Source organism: Microcebus murinus, chromosome 8, assembly GCF_040939455.1.
Source record: "Microcebus murinus isolate Inina chromosome 8, M.murinus_Inina_mat1.0, whole genome shotgun sequence".
Taxonomy (NCBI): Eukaryota; Metazoa; Chordata; class Mammalia; order Primates; family Cheirogaleidae; genus Microcebus; species Microcebus murinus.
Window position 1 is genome coordinate 14,306,591 of NC_134111.1, and position 14,570 is coordinate 14,321,160.

At 32.4% G+C, this 14,570-nt stretch overlaps 1 protein-coding gene across 1 annotated transcript in view; it reads right to left on the bottom strand.

Moving 5' to 3' along the window:
- DPP10 (dipeptidyl peptidase like 10) overlaps positions 1-14,570 on the bottom strand; it is a 641,699-nt gene that overhangs the window by 296,792 nt on the left and 330,337 nt on the right. The window contains exon 5 of the mRNA XM_020288521.2: positions 13,684-13,758. Within this exon, the coding sequence (XP_020144110.2) occupies positions 13,684-13,758 (75 nt within the window). The remainder of the gene's footprint in view (positions 1-13,683; positions 13,759-14,570) is intronic.

The window sequence follows — 14,570 nt, forward strand, 5'->3', positions numbered from 1 at the left end:
ATCACAACATTATTTATAATAGTGGGAAATTTTTAAATAATATAAATGTCCAATAGCAGGGAAAAGTATATATGTTTCTGGTGTATTTTACCATAACTAAAGCATTTTTCTGAAAACAAATACTTTGCTTCATTTTATGAATGAATAAATATATCTCTCATCCACAATAACTTAAAAGTCAGATTTTAAATTCTTATTCTTTATTAACATCATAATCATTAATAGCATCCATCACTTAGAAAAATTCTCCTTTCAGGGTGTCTTTTACAACATGCCTGTATTTTGCATCACAACAATAAATGCAAAAATACCTTTGTTTCAAAATTATAAGAGAGAGTAAGTGAACACCCATCCCATTATTTTGGTCTCATGACATTAATAAATCTGCAAACAAAAGCAATGTGAATTATTGTGAATTATTATTAAAATGCCCTTCTTTAGAATGTGTTATTGTACAAGACAGGTGTACAAATTAAACGAAATGCAATTAAAAAATGTTTTAAAAATCTGGTCTCAATTCTTTATATACGGAAAAGTAATAGTGAAAAATTGATACCAGAAAATTGAAAATTACTGATGTTTTCACATTTGAGATGTTATGGATCAGAATAAGTTTTTAATCTAGAAAGAAAAAAATGATGAAAATCATTGTCAGTCTGACCTTATTCACAAATGTAAGTGAAAAGTGGGAGGTGTGCACTCCACCCTGTGGTCTAGTGGTTGAAATTTGGTGCTTTCATTGCTGTAGCTCCACTTCAATTCCCAGTAACAAACATAACAAGTACAAAAGTTTGTAAGGTGCAAAAACATATACAAATAACTTAGTTATTTAATATGTCATTATGAAGATCAAAATTCACGGAAATACCACTGGCTTTCCATCAGCCTGTAAAATATCTCTTATTTTGGAACAGGTTCCTTGAAAGGGGGCTAAAAAGCTAAAAGAAATGCATCCTCTGTCCCTGAGCACAGAAGCTTTCCCACAGTCATTCAATTATTCAAGAAACAAATGATTATAATATATACAGATTAAGTTCCAGTTAGGGCCTTAAATGATCTCTCAAGGATAAAAGGGGAGGAAAAGGTATAAAAATTTTAATTAAATATAATTAAATTTAAATAACTATAATTAAGTGTCATAATGTAATATTTAATTACGTTTCAGGTACAGTAGAATAAATCTCATATTTAAACAGAAATTTAGCTCTTTAAAAGTGAAGTTCAAATTTTTTTACAATAAGCCTTAGTTATTTTCTGGCTGAGGCCTTTCAAAAATGTGGTGGCCTCATGACTCTTAATTATATTCTCTACTTTCTCTTTTCTCAGAAACACGAAGGTCCTTACCATTTAGAGGCAACCCACATGACACACTATCTTTGAGCTGCTTAATTTACTAGCACACAATCTTTAAATGTTTTTATTTTTAAAGTAGGCAACATGAAAGTAATTAAAAGTTAATTAGTGTAAACTCCAATTAGGAGTCATAACTTTGCTGTGTTGATATAATCAGAAAACATTACAAAACACTATTTCTGGGTTTCCTTCTGTGGGGGTATATTCTAGGTTTTTGGTTTGTTTTATTTGTTTTATTATTTTGTTTTATTTAACCAGAAATTGTCCATTTCTAGTAAGAATTATTACTGTTATTGTTTTCTCAAAAGGTATCCTGTATTTGGTAATTTTGAAAATAAATATGATTCAACTGCTTTTGAAATCTGTAGCAAGGAAAATCAAGGACTACGTAATCTGCAAGATTTCAAAGTTGACATATTAGTTCTAAAATCACATCTCTTTCTTCCTGTATTTATGACATGATGTATTACAGATGGAAAATTGTTATCCTTCTTGGATTAATGGAAGACATTGAAATTTAACAATCCCAACATAGCTCATCCATCCAAGATTTCTTTGCGCAGTGCCTATGATAGATAGTTGTTCATCTATTTTTTGAAAATTTCTAAAGAAAGTAGGTTCACTGCCTCACACACTGGCCCTGTGTTAGTGAATAAACAAATGCCAGAAAGGCTTTCTTTATGCTGAGCCAAAATCTGCCTTCCCAGTGTCATTTTGTACGTACCTAAAGCCTTAGTTTTATGCTAAGTAGTATACCAATTTCTATTCTCCATGACAGCCCTTTAATATTGAAGATATATATATATATAATTGTCCCCACATAAAATTTCTCCAAGTTTTCTTTTTCCACAATTACATTTATAATTCCTTCATCATAGTTGCTAAATCTTTGAGAATTATGATCTTCCCCTATATAGTCTCTTATTGGATAGAGTATCCAATTGGCATTTAGAATACTGGAATATTCATCTCCTGTATATATCAGCACTCAGCAACAGAAATATAATGTTGGATTGCATATGTAAGTTTAATTTTTTAGTAGTTATATTATAAAAAAGTAAAGAGAAACTGGTTAAATCCATTTATTAATATATTTTACTTAATCCAAAATATCCAAAATATTATTCCAACATATCATGAATATGACACATCCTTAATATTATACATTTTTCTGGTCTTTACTATATCTTCAAAATCTGGAGAGTGCATTTTCTACCTCAGTTAGGACTAGCCACATTTCAAGTGCCCAATAAACACATGTGGCTGGTGGCTACAGTATTGGCAGCATGATTCTACATGGTTCAATTTTATTAACTCAACATAAAAATATATCAATGTTTTTAAAGTTCATGTGACAGCTTAAATTCATACTGAGCTGTAGTTGGTAAAAATGCTTACCCTAGTATATCAGTTATTATCCTACATCCTATATTTTGACAACCAGATTTTTATAAAACACATGCTTTTCTATATATATATATATATATATATATATATATATATATATAAAACACCATCAAGTTTAATCATGTCAACTGAGGTCAGCATTACTACATCTAGATTATTTATAATCTAGATTCTGTCGATTATCTGTAAATCAACTCTTCATTCTAGCTTGCCCATTAAAAACTGTGATAAGGACGCTTTTATTGTATTTTATTTATTTAGAACACATTTAAACATATGGAATAGAAAAAGGCCATGAAAATAATAAAAGCCTGTGATACATTGGTAAAGAGCCTCACACATAATATAAATTAATCACAATTCTCTACGTATGGCTTTTTGGCCAGGTTTGAAGCCACCTAACTTCATTAGCACACAGCATAAACTCTGCAGCGATTTCCTGAGGTATTTTCCAAAGCCTTCATGCAATTCAGTTCCTTCATCTCAGCATCTATGGTAGCCAAGACAGCGTCAGTGACTGTAATCTCTTGATTTCCATGGCCTAGTGTGCTCCCTTCCCACCTGGAATCACAGCTGCTCCTATGTGACAAAGAGACTATAGTGATAGTGATGGTTTATGAGTTTCAAGGCTAGATCAGAAAAGGCACTCAGTCTCCACCTGGGTCCCTTGGATCACCCACTCTGGGGGAAGCCATTCACCGTCCCACGAGGACACTGATATACCCCTTGGGAGAGCCCCACATGGAGAAAAACTGAAGCTTTCAGCCAACAACTGGTTATCAACGTGCCAGCGTTTGAATGAGCCACTTTGGAAGTATATCCTTGAGCTCAGTCAAGCCTTCAGGGGACTGCGGTCTCATGGTCTAGAGCACAGTCCCACACTAGACCTCAAGTGGGCAATGCACAGCCACGCTCTTCCAGAATTCCTGACCCACAGAATCCAGGATCCCAATAAATTACTCTTTTATGCCACGAAGTTTGGCATAAATGCAGCATCGCTACATAACCAGAACAAGATCTCATTACTCAGCACTATAGTATTTTGCTCATTCACTATTCCCAAATATGTTTATTGTTTTCTATTGCCATAAACAGATCCATGAAAAAAACAAAACAGCGATGTGTAAACAAGTAAGCTTAGGGTGCAAGGAGTATGTTTTCCTCCATTTGATGAATTATGACACAGTAATTTAATAAAATCTCTGTGAAGCCTCATACTAGAAATGCTTAACTCAAATTCAACCTAATATTTCCCAAATATACGTGGACTCACTCTAGTTTTTCTTTATGTTATGCCTATTACTATTTTGTGGAACCCATGTACAAGATGATTTTTTTGCCAAACAATACACCATAACTAAAAATAGATTATTTTATTGCCTTAGATATTTATCCGTAGGTAGTAAAAATAAATACCAGACATACCCAAGGACCTGCTGAACTAAAGAGTCCACTTACTTGATACAATTATATATGCAGGCACCTATTCTAAGAATGTCTGTCCTACATCTGCTTACATAAAACTATGCAAATGTAAAGAAGCAAGCTGGGGTCTGCATCTCACAGTTCCAGGTGAGAACAAGACATGCTTTCAATAGAAATCAACTACCTGTGAAAAGATACAAATGATGACTTCATTATGTTTTACTCTTAAAAGACTGCCTTGGGAAGTAACAATTTTTAGATATGTCTCACTAAATAACTCTGATGCCTAGAAACTTACTTTAACTCGACTGCTTGTTAATTCTACTCATTATTTCTAGTGTAATTTTACCAGAATATCTGAAGCAATTACTTGACATTGAAAGTGTATATTTATTTTTAACAGGCGTGCTTTCTCAGTGACTTGAACTAAGATATCTGTACTTAAAGTAGAGGATGAATATGAATCAGTAAGCTTTCAGAGGTAACATATCACAGATTCTCCTATTGGTAAACAGTTTTGTAATTTATTTTTATTTCTTTACTTTAGAATAATCGTTAAAGTCTTGTAAAACAGCATCATGAACCAAAAGGGAACTTCAAACTCTTTCTATTCTTCACCATACCCAACCAAAAGTGATAGATTAGAGTGCTGTAAATAGCAAAGAAATGAAGATGGATAAATTAATTATGATATAATCACATGAAACAATCACAGAGCCATCAGAAATAACATATTTGAAAAATATTTAAAGCAAGGGACAATGTTCATAGTATAATGTTCAGAATAGTAAACTATTATACTATTCTTATGATTTTGACTAAAAATGGAAAAAATACATATACTAATGACAATAAGTGAGACTTGGGTGAGATAAACCATATATTAACAGTGGTTTTCTCTTTAAGAGGTGGAGATAGAGATTATATTTATCTCCTGTATTTTTTTCAGTATTTTTGGATTCTCTAGAATAGACATATAGTACTTTCAAAATAAAAACAACAATGCTATTTCAAAGCATGTGTTTCAATTTCAGGTGATCAAAAGCAGTTGATAAATTGATAAAAACATTAATAGCTATCACAAAAAGGAAAAGTTATAAATACTGGCTTCTAAAATATGTTTCTCAAGTTTCCTTCCCGCCTTCCTTCCTTCTTTCCTTCCTTTTATTCCACCTCCTAGGAACTTCTGATTTTTTTGCTTTAACCAAGAGAAAAATCTACAATTGATACAAACATATTTTTTCATGCCTTATTATCTCCTTCAGTAAGAAGAAAGTTAAGTAGAAAGGCAGTTTAGCAGCAGCTATAAACAAGGAATGGTAACACATTTTATGGGAACCAGAAGGCAAGAGGATTTCAGGATGAATCCCAAGTCCCATATGCTTAAATCCAGTCACTTTCCCATGCTGTGCTTTCCCTGAGTTTATTATAAATAGGATTATTTGAAATATTAGCGCACCCCAAGTGTATGAAGCTTAACAGCCTAGACAATCCCGTGACCAAATCATGTACTCCTATAGACTTCTTTAATATGTGTCTGTAATTGTAAAGCACTGAAGTATTAAGGCCCAGAATTTAATTAGATAATTCACTAGAGTACAGTTACTTTTTCAAGCAGTAGTGCGTGCAGGATTCATTTTACAGTGATTACATCTTAGTTAAAATAGATATTTATCATAAAGAGGATTTTGTCTACAGAACTACAAACTAGTAGGAACTTCAACTGAAACAACTGCATCTAACTCCAGAGGATTAATAAAATAGCATCCTTTGCAGAGCATCACATTTAGAGGACAGAGACCAACATAACAGATGTAGCCCAGGTGTAATTGATTTGTTCCCTCTATTAGAAGAGGTTTAAAGGATTCATTCTACTTTTACTTTTGATTTGGCAAAAGGTAATTCTTAAGCAGATTGATGTCCCATTATGCATTAAAGGAGAGTTCTAATTTTGCTGAAGAAATAGTAAATTTAATTAAAGTTTCTAACCACAAACATAGGAGATAATAAAAAAGCAGTTGATAGTGTAAAATAGTTAATTTGTCCACTTAATGTATATTTTAAATCCAAAGGAGAACTTCTAAGTGAGAATTACTTTAAAGAGAATTTTTAAAAAATTAGTTTCTACTTACTTCATCTTTGTCTTTAAAAAAATGTCATACATCACTTTTTAAGAAGGGCTTAAATGCAATTGTTAATTTCAATAGACCAATAATTCCAAATATATTGGGATAATACATAAAGTAAAATAAAATATTTTAATGACTAAATTCAAACTATTTATATAACATAATTCAGAATAACAGAAAATAATTTAGTCTGATATGGGAAATGTCAAAATACTAGAAGACAAATCTTCACCACAAATATTCTGATCATCAAGGTCTTATATCGTAATTTTGTCATATTTTAGAATGCTTTTTTTCTTTAAAAATATTTTTAATTTTATGGCATTGAAAAGCATCCCACAATGATTTAGTTGGTGATTTTTGAGAAACAATTTCAAACAGATACAAAATAAACAGATACAAAATAAACAGATACAAAAATAAAGTCTATTGCTTGCCTAGCCTGTATAGCCTGGAGAAGTATAATACGTACTGAGTATTGAAAATAATATACGTAATACAAGTTTCATTTTTCTTCCAATTAATTAATTAGAATCCAGTTGATATGATTTCAAGTAAATGGGAAAATGATGCCAGAGTACAGAATAAATATATGAAGATATATAAAATTTTTTTCAAAATGACAGTGCAATCAAAAGATTTTGGAGCTAGAAAAATGGGATTGAGTCCCAGCTCAATGAAGCTGAGAAGTGGAGCCCTTGAGCAAGTTAGTTAACATCTTCAATCCCCCCTCCTCTATAAACTATGATAGTAATGGCCAAAGAGCAGGGACTTTCGGAGGTTTAAATTGACAAACATACTGCTCTTGGTAGACGCACTATTAGTACTCAACAAATGTTTTCTCCCTTTCACAGGATCCCTTTTTAAAATAGGTGTCAAAAGAGAAGCAGACTAGTGGATGGGAAAAGGAATAATTAGAGAAATAATCCACATAATAATCTATTATTCAAGTACACGTACATGTTTTTTACAGTCTAATCAACAGTAGAGTGTATAAATGTTGCTATGTGCAATGGAATGCTATATAGTCGTGAGAGTGAACAATCTTATACAAGTATTAAATATATTATACAAGTATTAAAAATATGGATAAATTTTACAAATGTAGTGTCAAGCAAAAGAGGAGCTATGCAAGAGTACTTATTATATGAATCAATTTACCTAATGTACAAAAACAGGGAAAACTAATCTTTACCGATGTAGACAGTGTTCTCCCTTGTGATGAGTAGCAATGGAGTAGAGCAACGTTTTGTTGCTTTATCTGGCTGACGTTTCCAGGGCTCTGTTCAGTTCATAAAAGTTCATCAGACTATTCTCATAATAGGTACACGCTCCTGCATGTATGTTACACTTCCATAAAAATTTAAATATGAATAATTTGACTTTAAATGCATATTTTGCTCCAAATTTTATGCACACCCCACTACACCATCTATAATTAAAATATGACAGATCAAGAATTAACCTTGAAGGGTAAATTGGGCAAGACCAGTGTTCAAGATCAGAAAGGAACAGTTGGTCATTAAACCCAGGAACAAATGATTGGGAAACATTGAAGAAGAAAATGGTAGATCATCTTTCCTAAATGATATTTTCTATAAATCTCTGTCCTATATATGGTTAGGTTCTGGCTGTTTAGCTTTATTCTCAGATAGAGCTCTTGTATTTTAAGAAATTATTTCCTCTACACCACTGGTTCTCAGCCTTGAATGTGCATCAGAATCCCTAAGGGGACTTGTAAAAAATCTCAGATTGCTGGGCCTCTCTCCATGGGTTTGGGCTGGAACCAGAGAATTTGCATTTCTAGTAAGTTCCCAGGCTATGCTAATGATGCCATGCTGAGCCTGTATATTGCAACCCAGTGTTTCAGAAGAAAAGTTTCAATCCTGAATCATATTTGGAGGCAAGTTTGGGAAGTCTCCTTAGCCTCTGTGTTTTCATCAATAAAATAAGAATCACACAAACTGCTGTTGCATGTTAAGAATTAAGGGGGTTGTAAGAATTAGGGTTGTACAAACAAAACTCTGGCACAAAGTAGGTGTAGTATAAAAAAGTACCCATTTTTATTTTTATTTCTACTCTTTCCTTTTTTCTGACATCTGGAAAGTCTTCAACAGGTAGAAGAGATCCGTTCACTTAAATTCAGTGGTCTTCAACCCAGGTTATACATTACAATCTCCTGGGGAGTTTTTAAAACTCTAAAGTTAGGTCTATACCCCAGACAAATTAAATCAGATTTTCTGCAGGGTAGGAGCTCCGCATTAATAATTTTTAAAACTCTCCAGGTGACTCTAATGTACAGCCAGGACTGAAAATGACTGCTTTAGTCCCACAAACACAGACTAAATGACATATAGACCCCCTATAAAGAACTCATAGAAGAAATCAGTTGTTGATCAAAAAAAAAAAAAAAAACCACAATGAGAAACCAATTCATACATGTTAGAATAGTTATAATAAGAAAAATGGAAAAATAACAATTTTTTGTGAGGATATAGAAAAATTGAAATTCTTAATAGATTGTTGGTGGTAATGTGAAATGGTGCAGCCACATTGAAAAACAATTTAGTGTTTCCCCAAAAAGTTAAATTTAGAATTATATGACTCAGCAATTCTACTCCTTGATGTATACTCTCAAATCTCAAAACAGATACTTAAAAAATTCCTGTACACACATGTTCATAGAAGCTCTATTCATAATAGTCAAAAAATGGGAAAACCCCAAATGTTCATCGTAGATAAACAAATTATGGTACATACATATAGTGGAATATTATTCAACCATAAAAAGGAATGGCATGCTGTACATGTTACAATGTGGATAAATCTTGTAAACATGCTAAGTGAAAGAAGTCAGACAAAAAGATTGCATAGAATATGATTTCACTTACAGGAAATATCCAAAATAGGTAAATACGTAGAGACAGAAATCAGAATACTGATTATCAGAGAGTGGGCAGAAAGGGGAACGACTGATTAATTGACTTAGCGTTTTCTTTAGGGGTGACTCAAATATTTTGGGACTAGATAGAGGTGATGCTTACATACATTGTGAATGTGCTAAATGCCACTGAATTATAAACTTTAACACAGTTAATTTTCTGTTATGTGAACTTCACTTCATTAAAGATATGTGCTAAATCCTTTCATTGAAAAATTCCATGTCTGAAAATGCATCCCACCGAAATATTACATTCAGGGAAAAAGGAATATACGAAAAATATTTTCAAAACCTTTTTCAAACTGAAATATTAACAACAGCTAAGATCCAACAATAGGAGAATATGTAAATTTTGGAAATCTGGCCTTTGAGCTTTTCTTGTTCAGAACTTCTGCCTTATAATGAAGATAAACACCAAATCAGAGCGCAAGCCACTTCACTAGTGTGCAGCCATTTCTTCCCAGTTGAAAAACCTTGGATAAATTTTGAAATCTGTCTGATCCTGCATGTTCCAGCTTTTCTGAGTTTAGCTTTTCTCCTCTCTGAAATCAGGATAATTGCATCTGTCTACTACGATGCTTAACATAGGATAATTCCTGTATCCCTACTTTTATGCATAAAGAGAAAAGCAAGGAATAAAACACACCAAAATAATTTAAATGGTTGTGTTGGGTGGCTGGATTTTGTATGACTGCTTTTCTTCATCTTTGTTAATGGGCAATATAGCCATGTGTGTGCATGAGCGCGTGCACACGCACACACACACACACACACACACACACACACACAGAGGGCGATCACGGCAGTATGGCATTTACTTACTCTAGCACAATCAATGACCCCAAATTGCTATCTCAGTATTAACTGTATAGGAAAGAATGAGTTCTTCTGTAATTTGGGCTTAACCAAATTTATAGGTTTGGTTTTTCCTTTCTGAATTGTCAACCAATAGTCAGTTTGAACTGCCTGCGATCCCTCAAATACTTAATGCTGCTTCCTCATTTTTAATTTATTAAAATAATAACATCCTTTTACTTCCAGAGATTGTTCTGTCATAAAGTATCTTCATTTTTCCTTAAGGAAAGAAGAGACATGAGAATATGAAGATTGGTCTATAGGTAAATGTTTTTTTTTTATATCAAATATTTTCCAACAAAGGTAAATGTTTTTGTTGTTAACTATCTTTTCATATGATCTTGACATATTGTGTCAAAATATTAAAAGTTAACCTAGTTTTATAATCTATAGTCAATAGTTTTAAAAGATAAACCTAAATTATACAAATTTAGTATTTAAAAATAAGATAAAAAGGATCTTCAGTTTCTGTGGTTGCAGTATGGTCATTAATGATACTATCTGGGATGGTCTGACATAAAAATACAGTTTTACTTTTCATGCATAGTTAACCACCTTCCCTGGAAGCGAATACTGAAAATTGTTCTTCTAAATGGACATTGAATGACATGGACAGGAAGGCAAAAGCTTTCAAGGTAATAACACTAGTATGTTCAATAATTGATTATCTTTTACTATTTTTAACTGATTTAACTTTCCACAAGTTGAAAACTGTTTCAGATTTGCATAAAACTATAAATATGGAAATGGTTACTAAAACCTTTCTCACTTCATTCCTTACCTTGTTTGAGGCAAAAGATTTCAAAGATTTTGCACAATACATACATTTGATGAAGTAAGTTGAAGCTAATTTTTAGAAAAATTAAGTTTTATTTTAGGAAATTTTCTTTAAGTACAGCTTTTTATAAATTAATATCTTTAATTTTTATATAAGTATAGACTCACATGTAGTTGTAAAAAATAATACTGGGAGATCTTATGTATTTTTTACCTAGATTTCCCCAATGGTAACTTCTTGGGAAACTCTAGTATAAGACAACAACCAGGATATTGACATTTATATAATCAAGGTACAGAGCAAATCTGTCTCCACTGAGACCACTCTTGTTACTCTTGTTGTTCCATAAAATAAAAAAGCCACTACCACTTCCCTCCTTTTCCCCTGGTAACTACTAATCTGTTCTCCATTTCTGTAATTTTGTCCTTTCAAGAATGTTATATAAATGGGATCATACAAACAAGCATATTTGGGGACTGGCTTTTTTCACTCAGCATAATTCTGGAGATTCATCAAGGTTGCTGCATATGTCAAAAGCTTGTTCCTTTTTATTGCTGAATATGTATTCCATGGCATTGATGTAACACAATTTGTTTAACTATTCACTCACTGAAGAACATCTGGGTTGTTTCAGTTCTTGATTATTATTATAAATAAAGCTGCCATAAATATTTGTGGACAGGTTTTTGTGTGAAGATAAATTTTTATTTCTCTGGGATAAATGCCTTAGAGTAACTGCCAGAAAATGCAATTGCTGGGTCAGATGGCAGTTGCATGCTTAGTTTTTAAAGAAACTACCAAATATATCCAGAGTAGTAATAACATTATACATTCCCAACAGCAATGTATAAGTGATTCAGTTTCTCTGCATGCTTGCCATTATTTGGTGTTGTCATTATGTTTTTTTCTTTTTTCTTTTTTTTCATCATAGCCATTCTCAGAGGTTTGTGGTCATATTTCACTTTGGTTTTAATTCGCATTTACTTAACAGCTAATGATTTTGAAGTAGATTCATGTGTATGTTTGCCATTTGTATATCTTCTTCAGTGTCTCTTTGTGTCTGGGCCTATTTTCTGATTGTATAGTTATGTTTTATATTTGTTATTTTTAACAGTTCAGTTTTAAGAATTCTTTAAATAAGAACTTTAGTCATTTGTCAAATATGTGAATTGCAAATATTTGATTCTAGACTATAACTTGTGTTTTTATCCTCATAATGAGGTCTTTCACAGAGCAATAGTTTTTTTTTTCTCTTATAGACTGTGCTTTCAATAAATAGTTTAACTTTTCCACCACTTTAGATCTCAAACATTTTCTATTTTTTTCTCAAAAGTTTTATAGATTTATATTTTTCATTTAAATTTATGACCCCTTTTGAATTCACATAAGGTGTGAGACTTAGACCAACATGGTGTTTTAGTTTTGTTGTGGATTTTTTGTTTTGTTTTGTTTTTTGCCCATGGATATCCAATTATTACAGCACCATTTGTTGAACAGAGTATCTTTCCTACATTAAATTGTTTTGCACTTTTGCCAAAAACCCATTAGGCCTATTTGTGACGGTCTATTTTTGGGTTTTCTGTTTTCTTTCATTGACTTATATGTTGATAACCCTGCCAGTTCCTGTCTTGATTACATAGCTACTAAAACCTGATTTTTTAAAAAAGTTCATGATCAGTTTAATATAAATCATTTCAAGCTTAAATTATTCAGATCAATAATATTACACTAAAAACTTATTAGGATATTATAATATTTTTCTTTATAAAGTAAAGTATTTTTCTTAATACAGCATATGATTTACAAAATCTCAATAAATAAAGATAACATACAGCAAAAGTTAAGGGAAAAGGCCAAAATATATAATAAGAAAAGATGCCTTTGATAATAATCTTCCTGTCTTTTTCAGTGTAAATCAATTATTTTAAATAAAAAAAAACTCCTCTAAAAAATATAGCACATGTATATTCTAAAGGACTAAAATAATCAAATAGCAGGTCTTTTGAACTGTGAAATTCCATGTGTTCAAAGGCTTTCAAAGCATTATATGAGGCTTCCTGCCTTAAGTCCATAAATTTTTATTGTTCTTCTTCAAGCTCATAAACTTTCTTGAATGATTTCCAATCATTTATTCTTTACAGATACTAATCTGCTGAATTGCCTTTTCAACATTTACTTTGCTTTTTAACCATGTGAATTATATTTAAGTACAAAATACTAAACAACCACACATATTGCTCTAATTGTGCTTTGAAGCTACCATGGAATAATGAAACACTAATTGCAATTAGAATACTTCATTCCTTCAGAATTAATTTCTTGCCAGAATCTTCTACAACACCAAAGTTTACATTCAAATACTCCCAAATAATCCATTGACTACAACCTGAATCAATGTTTTCATCAGTCTTTCCCCAATATACTGTAGGAGCTCAGGGCACAGCCAGAAGAAAAGTCCCTAATTTGTACACACATGAAACACTCAAGTATGTATATCCCGAAGATTTCAGAATCCCCCATTTGCTGGATTTGCTCAACACTGCCAGATTCCCCTCTGAAAAGAGATGACTTAGATCTGCACAGGCCCCTGACAAAATATCCCAATTATTTGCTAGCCAGGTACAGAAGAAAGGACTTTATCCCCAACTCTCTCTTGTGCAAAGTAATCTTCGGGGTCCTCATGTAGTTACTGGACATGTCACATTTTCCCTAGGTGAGCAGATGGCTAAGTAAAGTTATGAACTGTCACCTGAAGGCATCACAAGGAAAAGTTTTCTCAAAGATTATTCCTTTACCTGTTTGACATCATATGCCAGAAGAACATATTTTAAATCCGGAGAAACTGAATGTCTCGATGCTTTGAAGGTTACCTACGGGGAAAAAAAAAAAAAAAAAAAAAAAAAAAAAGGGAAAGAAAGTGTTATCTTAAAAGCTTAATAACAGAGATTTTTAACATTAATTTGGATATATAAATATTGAAATATATCTCAATTCTCACAGCACTATGAAATGGCATTCTCACTTCTATTATTGTTAACAAAAGACCATGAGCTCTTCAGAAGAAAAAGGGAGAGCTTTATTTTCTACTAAAAAAATAAAAAAAAAAAATGTGCAGACCGGCACAACCTTCAGCACAAGTGAAAGTGTGCTCTCCACAGAACACAGCAGTGTTGGCTTAAACAGGAAAAGTTTGCGTTCCTATTTTCAATCAAGTCCATTTATGCAAATGAAGGATTCAAACTTGTACAGTTCCGATTGGTTAAAATAATCGAGTCCTGATTGGGTGGTTTCCAATCCCAAACCAGAAGTCTTTGTCAGATGTTTCTTTCAAACTGCTGGTGGAGCACGTTTTATTTAAGCACTGACACCAGGAATTGGTTTGGCTTGATTGTTGAAAGGGAGGTCTAGTGACACTTTTACATCTTGCTGAGAACAGTATACTTGATTGCGCCCTCACCCAACTATGGTCACCTGGTTCTGTTTTAACTTTGAGCAGCTTAATTCGCCTTTCCTAGTCCATTTTGCTGTCAGCCAGGGGCATGCTTTACATCAGATATATGCATATATATGCATGTATGTATGATTGTTCAGATGGATATAAAAACTTAGAAAGGTCAACTTAGACATTTCAGTAAGAAAAAGTTGTTAATACATTTTTCTATATTTTATATCTTAAAGAGTA